General features: G+C 38.1%; 2 protein-coding genes and 1 pseudogene across 2 annotated transcripts; 1 reads left to right on the forward strand and 2 right to left on the reverse strand.

Annotated features, from left to right (window-relative positions):
* Positions 1-4,805: 4,805 nt before the first annotated feature.
* Positions 4,806-8,656, reverse strand: LOC122063643 (phospholipase A1-II 1-like). The gene is made up of 2 exons (XM_042627338.1): positions 8,054-8,656; positions 4,806-5,590 (listed from the first exon to the last, which is right to left on the reverse strand). The coding sequence occupies exons 1-2, from the start codon at positions 8,654-8,656 to the stop codon at positions 4,997-4,999; spliced, it is 1,197 nt and encodes a 398-aa protein (XP_042483272.1). The 3' UTR covers positions 4,806-4,996.
* Positions 8,657-10,850: 2,194 nt separating this feature from the next.
* Positions 10,851-11,462, forward strand: LOC122063652. Its single transcript, XM_042627350.1, has one exon. It carries the CDS (start codon positions 10,851-10,853, stop codon positions 11,460-11,462), a length of 612 nt encoding a protein of 203 aa, XP_042483284.1.
* Positions 11,463-13,644: 2,182 nt separating this feature from the next.
* LOC122063659 lies at positions 13,645-18,456 on the reverse strand (annotated as a pseudogene).
* Positions 18,457-25,365: the final 6,909 nt, after the last annotated feature.

Genomic DNA, 25,365 nt, shown 5'->3' on the forward strand with positions numbered 1-25,365 from the left:
AGCAGAACTATATTTATTTGGTAAGACGTTCTCTGTGCCAAAATATATAGTATTGTTATTTTATCCCTTAAAAAATTATTTGGATAATGAGTCTTGGCATAAGATTAGTGCTAGGCTTAGACAACCCTTATCCTTTAATTTATTATGATTTAAAAGTCAACATTCACAGAACATGGATGGGAAAAATGAATTGGATCGTAAGGGAAGAAGTCTTGATAAATGATTACTATACTACTGGATGAAATGTAGTACTAAATTTTGATAGGGATAATCTAGAAGACCATTTATCTATTCAACTCTTGCAATGCCATATCAGCTATCCATATGATATATATATATATATATATATTGGCCATAGGATAAGAAAAATAGAATTAAAGAAAAGAGAATTAACGTCTAGGCATATCCAGATGATGCAAAATAAAAAACTCAAATTTTACTTCAAACCTCCATCTTTGACGTGACCATCAGCAGAAGAGTCCTAAGGACATCAAGAAAATCTATATTTTGGATAGGTTGGAGTTGATTAGAGCAATTATGCAGGCTTTTTACTTCTATTAGATTGGTGTTAATTTATGGGATTCCAGGTTTCGTCACCTAGAAGACTGAGATTCTTATGACTGATTTCCTATGAAAAGGTAGTGGGGATAATAATAAATTCTTGCATACTATCACTTGGGCATCTGTCTACCTCCCAAAGAAAGCGGAAGTGCTTGGTCTGAGAAGGGTGAAGAAATTAATGAAGTTAATGAGGAACGAGGAAGGGCTTGATTGGATTGTTTTTTCTACTGATGGTCATGTTAAAGATGGAATAACGATCCAATAGATTTATTTATTGTAAGTTCTCATTTTTGTATTTTCTTAATAATATTCACTTGCTGACTTTTGGAAAAAAAGCTAACCTTTTAAAGCTTCTCGGAGAATTGTTGAGAAAAAGGATAATATTTTGATCAAGTGGATATAACTTAGATACCTAACTCTTACTCTTTTTGGACAGTCTCATATACTGCTGATTTTTCTCTCTTACGTCTTTAGAGGAGTTTGGAAAGGAGAATTAGATAAACTATAAAGGACCCACAATGACATCACATGATCATGTATTAATAATTGTTATTAAAATATTTGATCAAAAGCAAGATTCTAATCTTCCAGGAGGGCATGACCAAAGTTGTATAAAGACATTTCTGTCTAGACTTGATAAATATTGATATTATATTAAAATACAAATTTAGTCATACTATTATATTTTAAGTTAAAATATTCATCTTGTACTATTTCAAGGTCACCAATTTTTTACGTGGCTATAGGTGGAGTGGAACTATATTTATTGGATGAGTTAACTCAAACAGATTTCGCACCTGGTAAAAACATAGTTTTATTTTAATATGATTGAAAGGTCAACATTCACAGATCATAGAAGTTTAAAAAAAAAAATGAATTGGATCTTTAATACAAAAGAAGAAGTCTTAGTAAATGATGGATATACCATTGAATGAAATGTAATACTAAATTTCGGTAGGGATACTCTAGAAGACCACTTATCTCTATTCTAATTTTGGAATGCTAAACCAGCTCTCACTATGATAAAGATTAGAATCACCTACACCAAGGTGTAAAGGACAGAATCATGACTTTGCTTGTTTGGAGTTTTCTCTCCTTTTTTATTTTTATCTTTCTCCCCTGAGGGGTTTTGTGTTTGTTCCCAACAATAAAAATCAGACCCACCAGTCAAGCTTGACTACAATCACCAACCAGTCTTCAGAAATAACAAATCATCTCATTAAGATTTATTTAATTGATTTTTTTTTTTTAATTTATAATGATGAAGATTTGATGCGTTCATTAGTTAAGTTATGTGATCGAGAAAGTTTAAAGTTTGTTTAGCATCAAACTCACACTTATAAAAGTGTACATATAAGGGTTTTTGTTCAAATTATTGAACACTAATTGCAAGGACAGTTGCAAGGAAAATAAAGGGAGGGGAAGTGAAACTAAATCAAACCTAAAGTGAAAAACTCTTCTGTAATTATTACCTAATATGCTTTGATAATTTGATAACTAGTGTCAAAATATTTCAAATTTAGTGCAATTTGTAAAAATATTCCAAAATTAGTACAATTTGTAATCAAATTTCTAGGATTTAAGAAAAGGAAAAGAAAAATTACATTTGAAAATTTTTAAAGAGGAAAGATTCCCACCAAACCAATTCAAAATCAAAACGGCATGCCACCACGAGAAATGTTGTAGCTTACCCCCTTAGCAATAGTCCCAAATACCCCTTGTACAAGGTCGTCTTTTCTAGAACCTCCTTTGCCCGAAACTGCACACATAGATTAGAGTGATCCTACTCCCAATTCCCAAATCTTAATTGTCTTATATAGAAAGAGTTTAAGGTAATTATACATTCATGATTCCAAAAAATTTATTTTTAGTTTATTTTCTAAATGAATCTCAGAAAAGAAAAATGACGATACTGATCGCATATCCTCTCTCTGCCGAGGTGAGCAAGAACTTTCGAACTCCAAAGCCTTCCCTCCTTCTCGCCGGTGCAGAAAGGGTAGGAAGGATTCAGGGCCTGATTCCTCTCTGAAGGTTCTCCCTGTGACTGCAAATGTAATCCCAGATTTCATCTTGGAAGCCATGGACTCTCAAAATGAGCTCCTAAAGTAAGCTCTCATCAGCTGATCGATGACAAGGTAGTCTCGTTGATCTAGGTGTTCTATCGTTCAAGGAGTGATCTATTACTTCCCACTGTTGACCCGAGGACTATGAGTTATGAGTTTTCTCTTTTCTCTTTGGATTTTCTTATAGCTCAATTCAACTGTAGGATAGACCGTTGGTTGTTGTGGAGTTTTTTTTTTTTTACCTACATTTTGATGGCAAAATAAAATTGAGGGATTTCATATTATTAATTATTATAAAGAGATAGGATTCGTTGAAAGGTATCGTGACCCTTAGGCCAACATAGAAGTCAATGAGAGCATGCATAGAAGCATCAACAAGGGTGAAATTTCCACCTTTCATAGCAGGAGCCTCATGCACTCCATTGTTCTTTTTCTTTTGATATTCAAGTTCAAGACTCAAGAGTTAAAGTTAGTCTGTAATATTTATTTAGGGGCAAATATCCATGAGATGCCCTTGCACACCACAAACATAGGGGCAAGCAATAACCACCGAGCCCCAATCTGGGGTTGCATGCCCCTGTATGTGGGCACAAGGGCCTTCTAAAGCCACACTGCCTTTTAGGCTTCTTTCTCTTTTTTTTCTTTTTGGTATCCATATATCTTGTTCCTTCACTTATTTTTTTGGATGAGTGCAATATAGAAAGTGGGAGGGAAATAACAACAAGGAGACCCGAACTCAAGACCTCCTGATGATTGTGGGCTTTGCGCACCACGACCTCACCAATTGCATAGTGCAATTGCATAGTGCTCGTAGTTGGCAATTGTAATTGTTTTCCTCCATTTTCAATGTATTTTTGCTTTGTCTAAAGAATACAAAAGGAGTCACTTGGAAACTGTGTAAAGGTTTGTTGTGGCCTATTTAAAAGGCTATAGCTAGCTTGTATAAGTTTTACTGCTACATGGCAAAGCAATCAATTGTTAATTAAAAGCGAGGCGTGCAAGTATCTCCTTGGAGTAGACTTAAAAAAAGGATTTCTAGAACCACTATAAATAGTTGTATTTCTTTAAAAAAAGGATTTCTAAAACCACTATAAATAGTTGTATTTCTTTTTTACTTAGCCAAAGGATCATACGAAATATATTAAAGAAAAAGAAAAAAGAATACAAATTAACATACCTAGACGATTACAATCACGAGGAAAGAAATTCCACCTTCGGCATTACCATCACCAATAATAAACCTTTTCCCAAAAATTATCATTTAATTCATGGAATCTGGATCGACAGATACCATCCAACACCACTTCTTCCACTAGATAAATAGCTGTATTTCTCTCTCTGTTTTTTCGCTAGGAGATCATATTGTATTAAAAATATGAAATGAAGTTACAAGAAAAAGAAAAACAAAACACGAGATGCGAGTCTCCACCTTCGACATTGTCATTAGTAGAGACTCACAACCTCTATCTCATGAATCTAAATCGAGTACGAGATGACGAATCTATCATCAGGTCCTCCTTGATGTGCTTAGGAAGGCCCAACATCCTCCTTGCTATATTTCTCTTTCTTTTATTCTTTGCTTTTCTCATTTACTTATGCATTTGCATTCTGCTTTTTTTCTAGTCATCTTACCATTATTTTTAAAGGCTCTCTCTCTCTCTCTCTCTCTCTCTCCTCTCTCTCCGCTACAAGATCCACCAAGCCACATATATACACCATCACTACCATTAACCACTGCACTTCCAAGACTTCAAAAGTGAGATTTAAGGTAGACTGAGGTATACCACCAGTCACTCTACTTAAGGTTGTAACTGTCTTCTCATATGTAAGCTAAATATTTGCAAATTGACCTCCGAGATACAGTAGTCCAAGTAAACCTTATCAGGAGTTGTTGTACTCAAATAATGGACCACGTTGAGACTTTAAGAATATTGCTCAACAAGTCATAGGAAAATTTACCAAATTTTCTAGTTTGGAGTAATGAAAGCACAAGAAGGAAAGAGCGTATGGAGAGATTATGGCAGCACGAATAGCTTCTTCAACTTGTCTTCAATAGCCAAAAACGTCATACATTTTGGGAAGGCATCCCTTGGAAACATTCATCCCAAAGGGTTTAAGAGGTGTGACTCTCTATTAGAGAGAAAATGAAAACTAGTCTTTATCAGCTGACCAATACCTGAATTTGGTAAAAGGAATTTTTGAATTTTTATTATTTTGGGGAAGGTTTTCATGCATAGACACATAAGAGAGGTGAGATTACAGTTTTTCAAATGGGGGGAGGGTTGGTCACTTCAGACCCTATTGTGAGAAGGGGGAATAGACCTTGCACCCACAGAACCTTTTGGCCTGATTATTTAAATCTTATGTAAAAATCAAAACCTGAAATCAGTGTCTCCCTGATGGTCCATTAACTTCCAAGAACCATTATCAATTTGAACCATTCCCTTGTTCTTCTCAACCCACCATGAAACAGGCACAAGATATTCATCCTTCAACGCATCCTTGGACTTGTTTAATAATGAAATATCAAGATCAATTTCCAGCTTGAACTCTGCTGTTGCCCCTTGTGTACCAGCCACGCCATGCATGTAGGCCTCTAAGCTATGCCAATTTGAAAAATTTCCAGGACTCTTCAAGTAATTAGACTTAAGAGTGTTGATCAATAATTCCTTCCCAACATCAAAGTAGCCCACAAGTGGGTAGTTTGGGACAATGTCAGGGTAGTTGTGCATGCGCAACACTCGGAGGTTATCTAATCCAGAGCACAACTTCTGGAAGTTGGCATCTCCAACACGAGGGCTTCCGAAGGCGAAGGCTGTCACTAGGCAGGCATTGTTTGCTCCATTGGCAACTATATCTGCTGCGTTTAGTGTGGCAAGTGCTGCCCCCAAGCTGTGACCTGTTATAGTTATACTAATCTCTTCGTCCTTGAATTTTTCCACTAATCTTCCCACCTCACCCAATACCTGAGATACCACCCAACAAAAGATTTAATACACCATAGTTGTACCCAAAATGGCATTGCTCATACAAGGACTCTCTAGGCCTCCATTTGATTATAGGTGTAGTGGAGTGAAGTGAAAAAAAAAAATTATAATAAATAAATAGAATAAAATTTAGTAAATAAAGTAAGTGAGTGAGTAAAATAATTAACCCAAAAAACAAAATAAATAAAATAGATATTATGTAGGCCCTACCATTTTTTACTCTTCTTTATTAACATAATTTGTGATGAAATTTTTGATGCCCAAATAACATGCAATACCTCAGATTTATCTGTTATTATTATTATTATTATTATTATTATTATTATTATTATTATTATTATTATTATTATTATTATAATATATACATTTTTTTTTTTAATTTCTTGCAACATTGGGTTGCTCTAAACTGTCTAAGTTGTTCAATGTACAAGAGTGATCGAAAAGTTTCTCATGAACATGCAAAATATATTTAACGGGAAGTGTTTCCTGTGGAGGACTACAACTCTTGCGCATGTGGAAGAGTGAATGAGAATGTATGAGAAAGCATCAACGAAGGTATGATTTTCCTTTTCATGAAAGGCATGCCAATCATTTCATCCTCCATGTGTTTGGGTGCAGGGACCACATTCCTCACAGAAAGCATTTTTCCTATAAATTGAATAATGACCCCAAAAGTGAATCCAGTGCATAACGCACTAGTTGCAGCCTCTGCTAGTAGAGCAGGTGCCAAGTTTGTGGTTTAGGGATCAACTCTTGTCACACTCATTCCCCCCTCCCCCCCTTTCCTATCATCCCCCCTCCCCTTGGACAGTTCAAGTGCCTCATTAAATTGAAATATTTGGTATGAAATACTAATTAGTTCATTCAATTACGATACCCAAATTATCTTGTTTAAGGGCAACCCAAAAATAAAAAGTTTACCTAATTTAAGAAATTTTTTGTCTTTCATGAGAGGGGGAGATAAAAATATACGCTTTGCATATCTTTCATATTTTTCATAATAATTAAATAAGTAGTCTTACCCAATTCTCAGAAAATACAGAACCATCATATTATTAAACCGGACTGGAATGGTTCTGGCATTGGCTCCCATGAAACCGAACCATTAAAAACAATCCCGGTCATCCAAACCATCCCATTTTTTTGTACACGCACGATGGGCTATGGGAAAACAGACCATTTCTAAAATATTAAAAGAAAAAGAACCAAAACGGATAGATATATTAAACCTTTGAACCATGTCATTTTGCCCGGGTTTCACAACAACAGTTTGGAATTACCAAATCATGGGATTGAGATGAGGATGATCATTTAGATGGGAATGGCCAAAAACACTTTCAGTTGCAACTGTATGAAATGTGTTGCGAGGAGTTGGGCCAGTTTTTGTTGAGAAGTAGTTAATAAAATAAATAATGGGAAGGGCTTCGTGTGAGATGAGAGCAGGGAATATTCACGTACGTGAGTGTGCATGAACGACCCTGGTCCATGGATATGGTATATATTTTCTCTCTTCTTATTTAATAGATGCCATATCCACGGACCAGGATCGTTCACGTACGTGAATATTCACTTTCCTCGTGTGAGATAGTGCGGTTCTTGTGTATCCATAAAGATCAATGGGAACACCCAAGAAAGAATCAATAGAGGTATTATTTTTTATTTCATGGGAGATAGGCTGGTCATTTCACCCCTCACACGTGTCTGGACGTAGGGCCACCCTTCCCCCCACAAAAATCAATTACCTATGAATAATTTATGACTTTTTTTTTTATTAAATAGCGGTTCAATCCAACCCAATCAAGGTTGATACATATCAAAAAACCCCAAGGGGGGTAGCTGAGTTGGCAAGGGACCTTCACCCTCTGATAGCGTTCGACTCCTCTTACCTCCTTGAGGCCACTCACGCAAGGGTGTTTAGTGTTCTTCACTGCTTTCAGTGAAAGTTGAATGGTTATCATTCAACCCCAGCATGACCTAATCTATGTGGTTGTGGGGTTAGTACATAAAAATTAAATGGTTCTCATTCAACCCCAGAATGACTTGGTCCATGTGGTTGTGGGATCAGTGTGGATCCATGGGACTAGTCAAGCCGAAGGCTTGGATACCCATCGTTAACAAAAAAAAAAAAAAAAAGTGATCCAGATCAAATCAGTATTGGTTGAGACCGATCCCAATCTGCGAGCTGAGATTGCAAACCTTGGTACTATACATTTTGAGAGGGAAAAAATGAAAGAAGAAGCCTAAAAGGCGACGGGCTCCTTATCTCTAGACACAATGGGGGTGAAATGACAGACTCACCCCTCATGAAAGGCAAAAATTTTGCCTCTTTTGATGTTCCTACTAGTGCTCCCATTAGGCCAAGCACTGATGTAAGGACCATGCTTTCTTTTTGGAAACCCTCCTCTTTAAATAAATAAATAAATAAAGGAAAATATAGTTCACCTGGGCTCTTGCACTGGACTTATTGAAAGGGGAGCGTGGATCATCAGAAGTATACAAGGAGTACCAGCCTTGATGTACCAAAGCATCTCCAGGACCCAGATCCGGTCCAAATATGGGATCAGCAGAAACCAAGATGAAGTTCAAGTCGTTGCCCCATTCCAAAGTCTGCACAGTTCCCCTCCATGCAACCACTATGTCTCTCCTTCCCAAAACTTCCTTCCCTTCATCAGTTGCCACAGCAACGTAACCTATCCAATTGGATTCCTTGCACCATGCTTCCCTTGACCAAGACTTCATGATGAAAGCATCTGGTACGTCCACTGAGGATGTAGCATAGAGGAACTTGGTCACCTCGTACTTGTATGGATTGCCCTTCTCCAAACCGACCTTGGAGAAGAAATCCGACCTCGCGTATCGGCTGCTTCCGGCATACTTGGACGCCTTCTCTGAGTTGAAGGAGTCGTATGTCGCCTGAGCCATTTCACCGTAGTGGATGACGTATCGCCGGAGATCGATGTCGAGCGGGTCCAGTATGTCCTTCCACTCATCCTGCCCGCTCAGCTGCTTCCATTTTCTGGAAATGCTCTGATTGTGGCTACCCATTCTTATTTCTTTGAACTCTAAAATTCCAAGAGAAGGAGATGATTCTATTAGTTTCAACTCCAAATCGTGGCCTGGAGAGGCTTTGGTTATATACATTGTGGAATGCCTTGGTGCCCAAGAGGCCCAAGTAAAGAAAGATACATGAAAGAATGGCCTACACTAGAAACATAATCAAATTGAGACTCAAACCTCTCCAACAGTACATGCGATATGAATGAAGAGTCCATAGCCATACACATACGAAATAGAAGTCTAAAACAATGTCCACACCACATGCGATATGGATGAAGAGTCCACACCCATATGCAAAATAGAATTCCTCAAGCAATGTGACTCAATGCACCCCCTCAAGTTGAAGGTCCTCTGGGATGGACTCATAACTTGTTACGAAGAAACTTGAACCGTGCTGATGGCAAACCCTTGTCATAATGTGTGCAATTTTGATCAGTGGTGGAAATGAAATTAACAATTAACTCGTGGTGTGCAACCTTCTCATGCACAAATTGGAAGTCTATCTCCATATTCTGGGTTTGGGCATGAAAATTAGGTTGCCAAGAGAGAAGTTACATCGCCATCATCACACCACAAAATTGGAGGACTCTTCCTATTGTTGGGTTGGCATCCTCCTCACGTCAATAAGGGGTCCCACATGTTCCATACTTATTTTGTGTATCTTTGGTTATCATTGTGGATCTGCATAAACTTACTTTTTTTTGCTAAGGATCAGCAAATGAATTTCATTAAATCAAAAGAATGAGAGAATACAAGAAAAATTACTATTGAACTATTGATCCACCTTCGGCATGGCCATCAGCAGAACAACAGCTCAGCCAATAGCTCAACAGCTCAACAGCTCAATCTGCATTAACTTACACATAGGTGTGGAGGATTTATTTTTCCCAACACCTAGGGAACCCAAGCTCAGTGAAAAAGACACCATAACCAAGTAAGCTTGGCTTATACATTAGCTAATGCTTTGTACTCTACTTCAGTCAAGGATAGTGCCATAGTCCGTTGCTTGCGTGATGACCATGAGATGAGATTCATCCCAAGATTGATCGCAAACCCACTAGTCAACTTGTGATTATCAATAGAACCTACCAATTAGCATTACTAAATGCTGCAATTGTAGAGAGGTGGATTGTTCAATAAGAAGACATAGTGAATGTGTGTTTCAAATAGTGTAAAATACGTAAGATCAGAAATTAGAACCCAATGATCATCAGTAGGAGCATGAATAAATTTATAGACATAGTTAACAACAAATTCAACATCTGATCTGGTGAGGGTAATATATTGAATAGCACCAACTACTAACCGATTAGGATTAAAGAATGAGACACCCCATCTCCGATGCCTTTGCAGTAGTTGCAATTGGAGTATTGACAGATTCACAGTCTGCTATGCTTGACTTATGGTCCATGATATAATGTTGCAGATAGAGAGAACAATAGCACTCTTATGGGGAACAGACATAATGCCTAAAAATAATTGAGATGGTCCAAATATTTAGTAAGCAATCAGCCCCTAATTGTTGCAGAAGAGTGTTGACATGGTCAGGAAAATTTCTAGTAACAAGAACATTATCCACATAAATGACCACATACATCATGATCACACCTTGAATGTAAATGAAGAGAGGTAGTGATCAGTTTTGATTGGATCTCTGAAAACTGGTCACCTTTCATCCTCTATTTGGCCTGGTCTCAAAAAGGTTTGGAAATGGATGGAATCTCAAAAGTAGTGGACTGTTGGAAATTATCATCAAATTAATTTTTGGACAGATAGCTAGTTGGGAAATAAATCTATTGCAAAGCTGCTAGCTGATCTGCAACTGGGTCTTTCCTATTCTCTTCAGGCAAGGATCTCAGATTTCATTATACAAGGTGAGTGAAATTTCCCCCATCCTGAATCCATATTTTTTGAGAAAATTTTTTATCAAGCTAAGAGCATAAGGATCTCTTACTTGGAAGACAAATGCCATTGGGGACCAACATCTTCAGGTGTTTTTACCTTGAGGTCGGCCTAGGAGAAGGTGAGGAAGGAGTCTCCAAATGTGGCATGGCTCTCTCTGATTTGGAATTGCCAACTTTAGCCAAGGCAATCGATTTTTGGTTGGAGAATGATCAAAAACAGATTTCCATCTGATGACAATGTCAAAAAATATGGAATTAAACTGCCCTCGGTTTGCTATATGTGTGGCATTGATGAGGAGTCTAAGAATCATTCTCTCTTCGAGTGTTCATTTGCTGCTCATCTATGGCAGAACTTTTGTGGGTGCTTTGGAGTTAATTGGCCTGGTTTTGATGGTATTGACCGCTTGATGGCTTGGTGGAAGGATCAAGCTTCAAAGCTCTCTTTTAAGAGTGTATGGCTGAAGGGTTTTGTTTTAGTTCCTTATTTCTTGTGGCTGGAAAGGAATAGAAGGAAATTTGATGGAGTGGGTGCCTTTGCTGATCAATTCTTTGATTTGTTAAGAAAGGATATTAGCTCCCAATCCTTGGTGCATTCAGGTTCACTTCTATCTGTTATGGATCTTCTAAATGCTAGGAGCTTGGGTATTTTAGGTGTAAGGCATAGGCACCATGAAAATTTTGAAATATATGGGTGCCCCCCTCAATCAGGCTGGGTTAAACTTAACACCAATGGATGTTCAATTGGTAACCCAAGAAAATCTGGTGCAAGGGGTGTTCTAAGAAATGAGAAGGCCAAGGTAGTGGGAAACTTTCGAAATTTCCTAGGAACTCGAACAAATCTTCAAGCAGAATTCTTGGCTATAATGATTAGTCTTGAGGTGGCGCAATAACTGGGCATCCCCGCCCTTTGGATTGAATGTGATTCGATGGCTATGGTTATTCTTTTCCAAAAGAAAAAACCTCCTTGGGTAGCATACCAGAAATGGATAAACTGCATGTAGCATACCAGAAATGGATAAACTGCATGTCTTAATTGGCAGAGGTGAAATGGAATATAACTCACTGTTTCCATGAGGCAAACTCTGTAGCTGATTTCCTTTCCAAATCAGTGGCTCGTTTTGAGATTTCGTCTCCGGTTACATCTTGGTGGCCTTTAGTGAAGATGGACTTAGACATGGATGCCTCTGGTCGTCCTAGATATAGAATGTGCTAGGGTAAATTTTTTCCTTTTTTTTTTTAGGTGATGGATGCTTTGGTGGTCGCCTCTTTCTGCTGATGGCCATGTCGAAGGTGGATAGTGTGCGTCCCCCCTTCATCCTGTGTTGAGGTGTGGCTTTGTATCCCACCTCTTTCTTTATATCATATTTTTCATTCCTTTTTCTATAATTTTTTTCTTAATATTCATGATCCTTTAGCAGTTTTGATTGGTAGGGCAGCTCAAAAATGATTGGCAGTGAAGCTCGACAGTGATCAGTAGTGCAACTCAACATTGAGAGATAGTGATCAACAATGCAGCTAGGTGGAGGAGTTTTTACTAAAGAGACGAGAAAAAAAAAATAAAGAGATTGACCAGCAATTTGGTGGAGCTATTGTCTCTAATGTTGTGATATATTCGCCCTATAACTTTGGCTCAATATTGTCCTCTTTGGCTCATGAGTCTCAAGGCTTTAAAACATGTTGTACTATGTTGTCGAGGTCCGCTCTGATACCATCTGTAATGCCTCGGCCCCATTAACTTTGGCACAATATTATCCTCTTTGGTTCATAGGCCTTAAGACTTTAAAACACGTTGTTCCATGTTAGGGAGGCTAGAAATTATCAACTAGCCCAGCAATCTATACCTAGGCGATGTGGGATTAAATTTTGCAAACCCTCATTGATCTCCCAAACTCTCCACTACTTGCACTATTCTTGGTGGAGACACCTCACTGATCTCCCAAGTTGGTTTGGTACACTTTTCGTATTCTTGAGTGTCACAGATACCATGTGGAAACTATAGAGTTTCCAAGTAGACCAGGTTTGATGGTTTATCTACAAAAGTGCTTGTGCATGCACCAAAAACCTATCATTCTAACATGATTCAATCAACTGAAACTGATTGCTACACTCTAAGCAATGAGAGATCAAGGAATTAAAGTTAATGGACTTGTCACAAGATCCAATAAGTCATACATACGATCTTTGTTTGGTAATGTCATACACATGATCATGAACACTAACCACTGCACTTCCAATGCTTTAAAGGTGAGATTTAAAGTGGTCTGAGGTGTGCCACTAGTTACTCTTTTTTAGATCAGTTGTCTTTAAAGATGTAAATCGGGTAAATGCAAATCGACCTCCAAGATACAATAGCCTAAATAGGCCCTAACATTAATTGTTGCACTCAACTAATGGGCCACGTTGAGACTTAAGAACAGTGCACAACAAGTCAATGGAAAAACTACCAAGTTGTAAAAACTCGAAGTAAGAAAAGCACAAGAAGGGAAGAGTGTATGGAGAGATTATGAGGAAAGCAACACCTTCTTTTTTTTTTTTTTTTTTTTTTGCTAAAGGTCAGCAGAAGTTTATTAGTAATCATCAAATGTGAAATTACAAATGCTCTCCAAGCCTCTATTCCACCTTCGGCATGGCCATCAATAGAAAAGAGACTCAAAGCAAGGAAGACAAAGTAAATTATATAAATCGAAATCTAGACCTATGTTGAAGGTCCCAATCAAGCTCATGAGTTATTAAAGATAGAGAAACATCCCAAATCTTTGAACTACGAGTAGTAGCAGCATGCTTGGCTAGCTTATCTGCTATAGTATTTATTTCCCAATAACACCTTCTTCAAATTATATCCAACAGTAAAAAACTTCATCCAATATAAAGGGAAGGTATCCCTTGGAAACATCCATTTAAAAAGGTTCAAGACGAGGTTTCTCTCTATTCAAGAGAAACTGAAAACTATCCATTATCGGAAGACCAATACTTGACATTTGTAAAGGAATATTTTCTTATTATTATTATTTTAAAACTTATTTGAAAAAAAAAAAAAAAAAAAAAACAAGCTGAGACTATCTCAAATAACACTCAAAGCCCAAAATCAATGTCTCCCTGATGGTCCATCAACTTCCAAGAACCATTAGCATCTTGAACCATCCCCTTATTCTTCTCAACCCACTATGAAACAGGCACAATATATTCATCCTTCAATGCATCCATGGACTTGTTCAAGAGTGCAATATTAAGATCAAATTCCATCTTGAACCCTCTTGTGGCCCCTTGTGTGCCACTGACACCATGTAGGTAGGCCTGCAAGCTATGCCAACTTGAAAAATTAGCAGGACTCTTTAAGTAATTAGACTTTAGAGTATCGATCACTAGTTCCTGTCCAACATCGGAGTAGCCCAAAAGTGGATAGCTGGGGACAATGTCAGGGAAGTTGCGGATGCGTAACAGTCGAAGGTCATCTAATCCGGATCAGAGCTTCTAGAAGTTGACGTCTCCAACGGGGGGCTAGCTAAGACGAAGGCCGTCACTAGGCAGGCATTGTCAGGGTGGTCCTTGGGCTTGTTCACTCCATTGGCAACGATGTCTACTGCATTCAGTGTTGCAAGCGCTGCTCCCAAGCTATGGCCTGTTATTGTTATCCTAATCTCTTCGTCCTTGAATTTTTCCACTAGTCTTCTCACCTCACCCAATACCTAAAATACCAACCAGGAAACAAATTAGCCCAAAATACTATATATGAAATAAAATTGATGTAGGATCTAACATTTTTTATTCTTCTTTGAGTAACATAATTTGTTGATGCTATCAACTGTTCAAGGTCCGTTCATTGACAAGTAGCATGGCCCTTGTGCGCGGAAGCATCGACAAGGGCAAAGTTTCTGCCTTTCATAACGGGTGGGGCAGTCATTTCGTCACCCTCTAGGTGCAGGGGTCCCATTACTTTTTTTTTTTTTTTCTTTGAGTAATTAGCCCCAAACATAATTCAATTGAAAAATAGAAAAGAGAAAACTTTATTTGCTCCAATTTGAGCATTTCACATAAAACTCATACTTTAGAGCATTTGAAGGCACAAATGCATGACTACTACTCCCCCTCCCCCTCACCTTCTCCCTCTAACCGAAGAAAAAAAAAAAAAGGAAGACATAAGTTCTCATTAAATTGAAACAACTGAAATCAAAATACTTATTAGTTCAGTCAATTAAGATGCTCAAATTACCTTGTTTAAGGAGTTTAAGTCTTTTTTGAGAGGGAGAGATACAAAAGGAACCTTTTGTCTTTCATATATTTCATAATAACTCTTTTTACCTACTTCTCAGAAAATCAACGTTAGAAGAAAATAAATCAAGGGTGAAATTTATTTCATTGACCATGAGCAGACATGCTAATACATAAGTGCATGAGATAAATGGGATTAATTGAATTTTTATTTTATATTTGACATGTTGCCAATCCAGACATTGTTCTTTCTATCCAACAATTGGAATCACCACATCATCTTATCACATGGCAGGAATACCTTGTCTAGTTCAGTTGTGATGAGGTGGCGATTGTCCCATAAATTAAACATTAAAATTTAATAATAATGAAAGCCCCCACCACTATATATTCTATTGTCATCTTCAATCTCATATCTACTCCAATACATTGACCTAACCACAATAGAACTATTGAATGGGAATGCAAAAAATATTGAACGGGGAATGGACCGGACCTTCACTAATATTGATTTCTTCTCATACTTCATTTTTCGCTAATGTGTATTTATGCAGAGTTCCAAAATAATAACATTAATAAATACAAGAACAAGTTTGGAAATCCGTTCTTATTTATGCCTTTCTTTGCCTTCACCTTTGCCTTTCAGGGCATTAGATATTAAATCTTGGGTCCTTCTAGGGGCTTTGCACAATCTTAGTTTCAGTTTCCACAGGCTGAGCCAAAGTCCTAATAGATATTAAATCTTGAGTCCTTCTAGGTGTCACTATGCCTAGTGATGTTGCCTACACTAGACTGGTAGGGTTCTTTCTCCCTTTTATCTATTTCTACTGTTCATTTTAAGTTGAAATTGTGCCAATGAGATGCTTACCTAGTTCTGTATCACATGGGTTAATTTATATACTGCCTTGTAGTAAATAGTGAAGCCTTATACTTCACTAGACGAGATTGAAATCAACATCTCTTAATTTTGAGGTGTTGATCACACCCAGGGTGTCCGGATCTTTGACCCAACTAATCTCTGCGGTCACTATGATACCGCTTAAATAGAACCGGCTCAATCCAAGATAGACCAAGAAATTAGGTGCATCGGCAAAGATTTGATCACATGACTTCACTTCCTAAGGCAGAGTACCATGTCCCTCCAAACCAACTGCGCTAACCCCTTGGGGTTTGATCTTTGTCAACTGAACAACCCCTTGGCGTCAATCTTAAATTATAGTTAAATATAGATAAGTATGTTTTTTCATTCAGCAAAGATCAAGATTCCCTGTCTCAAATAATGGGATTTAACTCATTCTTTTAAAGTTTTCTGGTGATTTCTCTTGGATAGTCTAATCTATTGATGGCAATGTTGAAGGTGGGTTAGTCTTTCTAAATTTTTTTCTTTGTAGCTACATTTGGAATTTAGCCAGTTTGTTCGGTTTTTTTTTTTTTTTTTTTTTAGTGTCAAAAAGGACGCTTTTTTATTTACTTACTACTAGAACTCTAAAGAATCCAAATTACGATAGAGTTATCGCATATGATTTTTTATTTTTTTTTGGTAAAAAATTATCGCATATGATTAAATGGATAGAATTCTGATGTTCTGAAAGTTTCCCTTTAACCTATAAATACATCTACTTTATTCAACTATAGTATTTATTATGCCAGGCATAATCTAATATGTTTTTTTGGGGTTTTCTGCTCTGAACTTTCTAACTTATTACGACATTTCGTAACTTGTGAAATTAACTACAAAATATATATATATCCAGAGATATGCCAGTCTGCCAGAGAAGGCGAAAACCCAAATTCCAAAGAAACCTATTGTATATATATTTTGGGAATTGAAAAACGTCGTGATCACCATGTGTGGTGACAAATAAATTGTAATCATCGTTTGTTTTGTTGAATTTTAAATGATTTGGTCATTATCCACCATGCGTGGTCTTCTCATGTTTTGTTAACAAAAAAAAAAAAAAAAATATATATATATATATATATAGATAACAATTTAGACTCTATGATATTGATCTAATGTATAGAACAATCCAATATATCAGAACTGGTAGATATATATATATATATATATATATATACACACGGAGAGAGAGACCCAAGGGAATGTAGCTTATTAGATGTTCTCGGTTATATAGGTTTTCTTCTTGTTTCTTGTTGTTGATGAATAAATCAATTTAGGGTGTCAATTTGGGATTGATGTTGGGATCCACTTTTTAGTTCTTCAAATAAAATCTGAAACTGATCTTTCCAGCCGATTACTGAATGGAATGGGTCTGAGATCTGATCTTGAAACCAATTATTAAATGGAACGAGAAGATTCTAAGAGGGGTTTTTCAAAAGGTATAGAGTAGAAAAGTTACTAAGGAAAAAAGGGGCTGGAATCGAAACTCTAAGATGTGTATTTATTTATCGAAAAAAGAATACTATATGGTCGACATAAGAAGATGTGAAATTACCATCCTGCCCCTCTATCAATTAAAAATCTTATACATGACACTGCCCTTCTGTGTGCTCTTATTGTTTGTTAATTAATATTTAATAATTATAATTTATTTAAATGTTATATCGTTATTGCAAAGAAAAACTCATTAATTTGCTTTCTTTCATGAAATATTTTCAAAACAAGTGGGGAATCAGCCAGGAATTCACAGCATCAATTGGTGCTAGGAGATTAGTCCCAAATCGGCAATTAAATAGCCCACAACCTGGTTATATAACCTGGGAACCCTCCACCTATAGTTTGAACTTTTGAGATTACAACTTTGGCTGTAAAATATTATCTACTTCAATACCATTTAAAGTTTCTATCCCAAAAGTTCAATGGTTGAAACAACCAAATCATGGGATCACGTAAACTTTGTTATTTACGTGCCGCCCTCCAAATCCAAATGATTAACAAAGAGTTTAGCATGGATACTTTCTTTCTTACCTAGCAGCCCTCCACTATTTTAGTACTACTTATCTTTTAAGTGGAAAAAATAATAATAATAATAATAAAGAAAGAAAAATACTCAAAAAATAAAAAAATAAAAAGGAAAAAATAATTTACCTGAGCTTTTGCACTGGACTTATTGAAATGGGAACGTGGATCATGGGAAATATACATAGCCCTGATGCACCTCAGCCTTGCCAGAACCAGACCAAAATATGGGATCAGCAGAGACCAAGATGAAGTTCAAGTCATTGGCCCATACTAAAGGCTGCTCAGTTCCCCTCCATGCAACCACTATGTCTCTTCTTCCCAAAACTTCCTTCCCTTCATCAGTGCCACAGCAACGTAACCTATCCAATTGGATTCCTTACACCAAGCCTCCCTTGATAAAGACTTCAAGATGAAAGGATCAGGCAAGTTCACTGAGGATGTATCATAGAGGAACTTGGTCACCTCGTACTTGTATGGATTACCCATCTCTAAACCCACTTTAGAGAACAAATCCGACCTCCCATACCGGCAGCTTCCGGCATACTTGGACACCTTGTCTGAGTTGAAGGCATCATATGTCGCCTCCGCCATTTGGCCGTAGTGGATAAGGTATCGCCGGAGATCAATATTGAGAGGGTCAAGCATTTCTTCCAGTTATCCTCCCCACTCCGCTGCTTCCAATTTTTGGAAAAGATGTGATTGTGGCTACCCATTCTTTTTCCTTTGATCAAACTTCTAAACGCAGTAGACATACTATAGCTTCCCTAGGGAGTTCCTTGGGTTGTCCTATCACACCAATAACTAATTTATAGACTTGAAGTTTGGACCAGGTCTGATGGTTTTCAAATAAACAAGCCAAGAAGGTGCTTTCTTTGCATGCACATGGCAAGGGCAACTATAAACCTACCATTCTAACCTGGTTCCACCAACTGAAACTGATTGTTATACTCAAAGCAGCGAGTGAGTAAGGAATTAAAATTAATGGATTTTGATAATTAAGCCTTGCAACTTGAACGGCATTACTTGTGCCACGTGGATGTCAAACGAAGTTCAACTACTTGTGCTATGTTTTTTGAACTCTTTTGTTTTGTCTATTGAAACTTTCATTTCTTCATGCAGTCTCTAATAATTTTGGTTCCGCTGCCTTCACTTACACATGGTTCAGGCTGGAACAAAAGGTGAATTTAATTACGCTCCATAGCGAATTTGATGAACTCTTGCTGAATCGCTGGATTTTAGCTTAGATTTAAAGAGAGAGAATAGAAGCGAAGAGAGAAATGAATTTAAATCGAACCTTAGAATACAAATAGAAGCATTTCAGTCTGAAGTGGAGATTTGAAAAGAGGATAAGAAAGGGACTATAAAACCAGATGTTGGTAAAACCGACTCACTGCCCACATACTTCAACCACGCGGCCAGTACAGGACAGCACCGGCTGTAGACGAGGTTTTTCCCGCAGGCCTCATTCACACCGTCGAGTATCTCGGCTGAGAGGTCTAGACGGCAGGTTTCTGTTTGTGCCTAGACTGGAAATGCAGGAGCTGTGTTTGGACTGGAGAAATCTCGGGGCTTTAAAGGTTATTGGGGGCCACCATCGGAATCAGATTCCGACGAAATTTCAGGAATGGAATAACAGAAGAGAGATGACAGAACGATGAGAACCATAGTTGTTTTAAAAACCAAGAGACACGATTGACCATATCAGAGGGGTTTCGCCTGGTCGCCACGAGGTCTTGTTGGTAGTTGCCGTCCGTCGCCGATGCCATTACCGCTGCTCTGAATGATCGGCTGTGGTCCAAAAATTATGATTTGGAAGAAAGTAAATTAGGTCTTGGAATGGGTCCAAATCCACCGATTTGGATGAAATAAATATTAATTTATTGCAAGGGTATTTTAGGTATTCCATATTTTATAAGGATATTATGGTATTTAAAATAAAATATAGTTGCTGACATCAGCATATAAGGTATATTCCTTAATAGTGACTGACGGTTGGGGGTCTGAGTTTAATTTGGTGAAACAGATAGGGTGTTCTTATAATTGTGGCATTCTCCAGGGGATGACACTGTAAATTACCCTTAAAGAAACTTTTGCTGGTTGGAATTAGGAGTAATTATGCTCAGTATTTCTGTTCATATTCCATGGACCATTTATTCACGGGTTTGCTTTCTGTCTATATCAGTGTGGAATCTGTATCATGTTGGTGTACGATGTCTTGTATTCCGTTACAATTTAATCCAGAGAGTCCTGGTGCAGGCACCTCGACAGGCAGGACGCGAGAGTTTCTTTCTCTGTAATGCAAGAAATACTAAGAGGTGTGAGGACAAGCACAGTAACCCTATTCTCCATTGATAGTGAAATAAGATCTCACCTCATCGAGGACGTAGGCAATCTTACTGAACGTCGTAAACCATTATGCATTTTTTGTTCTTGCTTTTCTATTATCTTCTGCATCTTTTTAGAGTAGCATTTCTACATATCAAATGGACCATACTGGGTTTGTTTTTCCAAGAAAAAAAGGCACCTTCATATGACCTCACAGGTAAACTCACAAACTAGCAAGTCCAAGTCAATCTTTGGAAGTCGAATCCATTATGTAAATCAAATTTGAAAAACATGTTTTTAGTCAAATTTGTATGTTGAAGTTGGATCAGGGTGTTTTAGTAAGTATAAGTTAAGTGTAGGGGAATGATAGTAATTACCTCTAAGAAGGAGGAGTAAGACGTGGGTCCTACTTCTATTAATAAAGGAGGGATATTTTAGATATGGGAAAAAGAAGCCTAGACCGCAGCATGGCTTCTACACCTAGACATAGGAATTGGTGAAATGACTGCACTGACCATTGAAAAATAGAAATCTCGACGCTTTTGATGCTTGAGTATGTGCTCCCATTGGTCCCCACCAGTTGATGCTTCAGTGTGTGCTCCCACTGGGCCCTACACTGGTGCGGGAACTACTCTGCGTTTTAGGGAACTTTATCTTGATTGATATTTTAAAATATCCAAGGAAGAAAGAGAGGTAGGAGTTTACTTTTTGATGGAAATTATATGTAAAAGCTTGAATAGGGAAGTTCGAGTAAATGTAGGAAAGTAAAGGGAAGTGATGGAAATTTTACCAGTAAATAAAGTTTTGGGGCACTTACTTAAAGTCCCCTAACTTGAACTTCTTTTTTATTCCTCCCAAAAATGCAAATTCCACTTTTCTTCATCCCATGATATTTTAAAATCCACATACCACCTCTCTATCCAAGTAAAACCCATCCCCCTAACTAGCTACCCCATCTCCCCTCATCCATGTCCTCACCCTCCCTCCCCTACCTCCTCTTTTCTAATCCCGCCTGACCTGCTCTCCTCCCATAGCCCCCTTACGAACTACCACCACCCCACGCTCCATCTCCATTCCCCCACTCCGTCCGGCCCTCTTTCCAAGTGTAAGAAACAACTAAAAAAACAAGGGGAGAAGGAGAGTTGAGTGGAGCAAGGAGGAGACTATAAGTTAGTTGAAACATCCAATTTTGGACATTTCAGCTGCTGTAAGATTGTAAGTTCTCTCCCTCACTAGTCACTCCTTCTATCTCTCCTTGCTTCACTTGGTCCTCTCTAATTTTGAAATTAGTTTTCAATTTGACCATTTTCATCCCGTTGTTATTATGTACCTCCGTTTTTTTGTTATACTTTTCGATCTCTTACAACTGATTAAGGTAATGCAATGAAAGGGTTGCTATAGAGGTTTTGATCACCCTTGCTCACCCCTATTTGTTAAATCATTATTTCTTGCTTCTCATTATTGTATTCTTGTTGTCAAAGAGATGTTTATATGACTTTTCCATTTTGTCGTTTTGGCCCAAAGGCCACGCGACCAGGGAGCTCTGTCCCCCTCCCCTCGTGTTTTTCTCATCTGATTTTGTTATATTTGGCTTATCTTTTATTTATGATGATTTTTCTTTAGTGAAGAAGCTAAGGTTTTATTCTCTTTTCTATCCCCTCATGATGGATGAGATTAGATGGGATGCTGAAAGTAGGCCAAGATATAGATTTTATTAGCTATGTTATGTGGAGTTGTGGCCCCTTTTCCTTGCTGATGGCAATGCCGAAGGTGAGGAAAGGAGCTCGAGATTAAATCTCCTCCTTTTTTTGTATTCTTGTATCTAGTGCCCTTCTAGAACCAGTGTGTATTTTGTTTCTCTTATTTTTCTTTTTTTAATACACATGAATTTTTAGCCAAAAAAAAAAATTCTCTTTTCTATCCATGCAAATTCGAGCAGTCAAAACAAAGGAAAGGGAAAGGGGGGAAAAAGTTAAAATTTTGAAAGATGAGAAATCAAAGAAAACAAAATAACCTTAAGTTTACATCTAATTATTTTTCTTTCTTTTTTTTTTTTTTTTTGGCGGAGGGTGTTTAGAATTCTTTCAATTTGAATGGAGGTGAATTTACGAAGTGATAAGGGTGAACGGTAGATAGATGACAACTTTGCCTATGCTATCATCATGGTCATTGAGAAGTTCCAAAAGGCTTATGTTCGAGAGATCATTTCATCTATAGACTATGAGTTGAAGTACCTGAAGCTTGCTTATTGCCGAATTCAAGACCTTAACTTCCACATTTAAGACAATGTCCTAGTGTTGAGTCCACCCCTCTTTCCAAGTGTGAAGAAAGATACAACTAAGAACCAAGGGAGAAGGAAAGCAGGTGGGACAGGGAGGATGACGACGAGAGGTGATGAGGAAGCGGGTTTTTTTTTTTTTTGGGGGGGGGGGAATGGGTTTACTTGGATAGAGGGATAATATGGGGATTTTAAATTACCATGGAAAAAAAAAGTAAACATTTTTTTCTTAAACTAGAAAAGAAGTTTAAAATAGGGGGCTTTAAGTAAATATACGATGACTATAGGGAAGTGAGGGAGAGATTGGATCCCCTCCCCATCTCAAACTGTCCATGGGTATGAGGACCTCCTTTGGACAACAAGACCACACCACAACTTTCCTTATGCTTTGAGGCATGCCAAGCACCATTTGTTGGGATTCAAATCCTCTAGCTGGTAGTAAGTGGCAGTGAAGAGGTAGAGCCCTGCTCTTTAAACCCGGTTTATTGATCGGTTGGTTTGGTTAGGTCAGCAGGGTCTGAACCGAAACGGGTTGATGCCGGTGCCTTATGGTACATGATGGCAAGGATGACGTCAAATGTGGGGTGGCCGGATATGATTGAGCCAGTACCCGAGATGAGCCACATGCCTAAGTCGTGCGCCTGCATATGTCATAAGGCCATATATGAATAGGAAAGGTACGCTATTGTATTGAATGATAGGAACTTGGTCCATAACGCATGGCGAGAGTGAAGTACATGTTAAGACTCTATTTTCCTCTAAAATACAGCAAGATTGGCTTGCTTGGCCAACTGGTGGGTGTCACTGGTAGATGCGAGACCCACCAGTGTGACCCACCTCTTGGGGTATTGTGGAACCCAGCATGCCCGGCTTGGATGAGCATGTGTGTCTCGGCCTCTTCATTATAATGAGGTCTTGTATGCCCGATGATGTTGGCTACCTCGCCCAAAAACGTGGTTTAAGGCGATTCGATCCATAAATGGACAAAACCAAATGGACCCTAGTAGATATTTATAACACTAGGGTATACATAGCCTTATAACACTCTCTCCCTCATTTAAGATTTTTAGCAAAGTGGGTGAGAGGAGTAAAGAAGAGGGAGAAAAGAGGAAGAAGGAGAGAAGGAAGGGGAAAGAGGCTCCCCCCTTGGATTACAGAGCCGCACGTCGCCATTTCATCGTTGGAATAGTGTCTGGTGACTTGAGATCTTCATTTTGAGGTAAGTAACACCATGAACCATGAGATTTGATGAAACCCTCTTTGTATATGTTTGAATCTAGAGGATAATGAAGCCATTGTGTATTTTTTTGAAGTATTTTAGGAGGGAAACAAAGATTGGTGATTATTGAAGTGGCATTTGAATTTGGGAAAATGATTCCAAGATTTGGGGTTTTCCCAAGTACAGGTGTGATTTCTTCCCCCAAATCTTGTTGTTGTCTTAGATCCATGGTACAATCAAGTAGATGAAACTTAGAATGTGTGAGAAATGATGTGGGAATCACCCCATTGGGGTTCCAAGAGTTGGAATGGAAGAAGGAAGGAAAACAGCAAAATCCGAGAGAACCAACAGGTAGGACCGGCGAGTGCCTGACCCGCCGGTGGGTAAGACCAGTGGGTTCCTGACCCTCCTATATAACCCGCTGATCTGGGCAGATTGTACAGGTGGGTTCTCCTACCCACCTGTATGACCCACTTGTAGCCCAACTGAGCTTTGATTGAAACCAAACTCACAGACAATCTTCTTTGCACTATTATACGTATAGTAACCATATCCTACGTCGTTTATGGTCTCAATTTGTAAGTATTTCTAAACCCTTATCAGTGCTAGGTTTCGAAAAACTCATCTTCTTACTCCGGATCTTACCTGTACTATGAGTGCTGATTCTTCCACAAGAATAGGTAAGTGGGGAGAGGACTTTGATTCTTAATGTTTGGAGTGTTTTTGGCATCCTTCTCATTCATAAACTATATTGACATACCAATTGCCATGCGCATGCATATGATTGATGAATGAGTGATGCATTAGAACTGAATATGTATATCTTAAATTCTATATACATTGTTATATGCTGAAATCTTGAGAATGGATTTATCATGTGATGTTTATGACGCTGACTTGCCGAACATGAGTGGGATTTCTAGATTATTGGTTCACTATGGAATGGGACACGAAAGAACTATGTAGTTGTACTATCTCATGTAGGAGCATGTGGTTAGGATTTCATATTCCCTCATGCTACGACCCTTCCCAACAAGAGTTTACATGTTAGGTTATCACTGGGGGGAAGCATCAATCACAGACCACTGTGGTGGTTAGAAGTACGTCTGGCTGATCATTAGGACAGTTGAAAACCTTCTTGATATATTCAAAGGGCTAATCATACCGCTTTTAATTTCCGCTATGGTTCGGCCACGATTTACTTTTCTGAGTGCTCACGGTGGGCCTTCTTCGACAACTCTATGGGCGTATTGCGGCATAGAGAATGCGTCTCAGACCCGGGGCATACGCGCACTGTGGTTGTGAGTAGCATGTGATTATGACCTAGAATGATTTGTTTAGGTGGAATAGGACTAAAATGAATCTCATGCTTATAGAATCATTTGTTTGCCATTGCTTGTGTGCATCTTTCTTTCCATTTACTGAGGTAGTGAGCTCACCCCTCGTGTACACACATTTTTAGATGATTTTGTGGGATACTCTGTAAAGGAGCCCATGCCAAGTTCCCTTGACGAAACCCCAGTGGGGATTGGTGGGTCCCTGAGAACTTGAATACGGTGAAGGCTACCCGTATGAGGGTTGTGTTACAGGGCAACAATGATGGATTTTATTGATTGTACTCATTTTTTTCTTTTGGTATATTTTCCTTTTTGTGCTCTCAATATTTAAATTACTATTTCTTGTATAAATATCATGCTTACGGTCCCACATGTAATTATATTATGTATAACAATTTGGGTATCAAGAGTATATGGAGAATTACAGTTAATCATTTATGACAAGACTTCCATTGTATCATATTATTATATTCCATTGATCACTTGTGGCTTGTTGTGCTAT

This window comes from Macadamia integrifolia, chromosome 2 (genome assembly GCF_013358625.1).
Source record: "Macadamia integrifolia cultivar HAES 741 chromosome 2, SCU_Mint_v3, whole genome shotgun sequence".
NCBI lineage: Eukaryota > Viridiplantae > Streptophyta > Magnoliopsida > Proteales > Proteaceae > Macadamia > Macadamia integrifolia.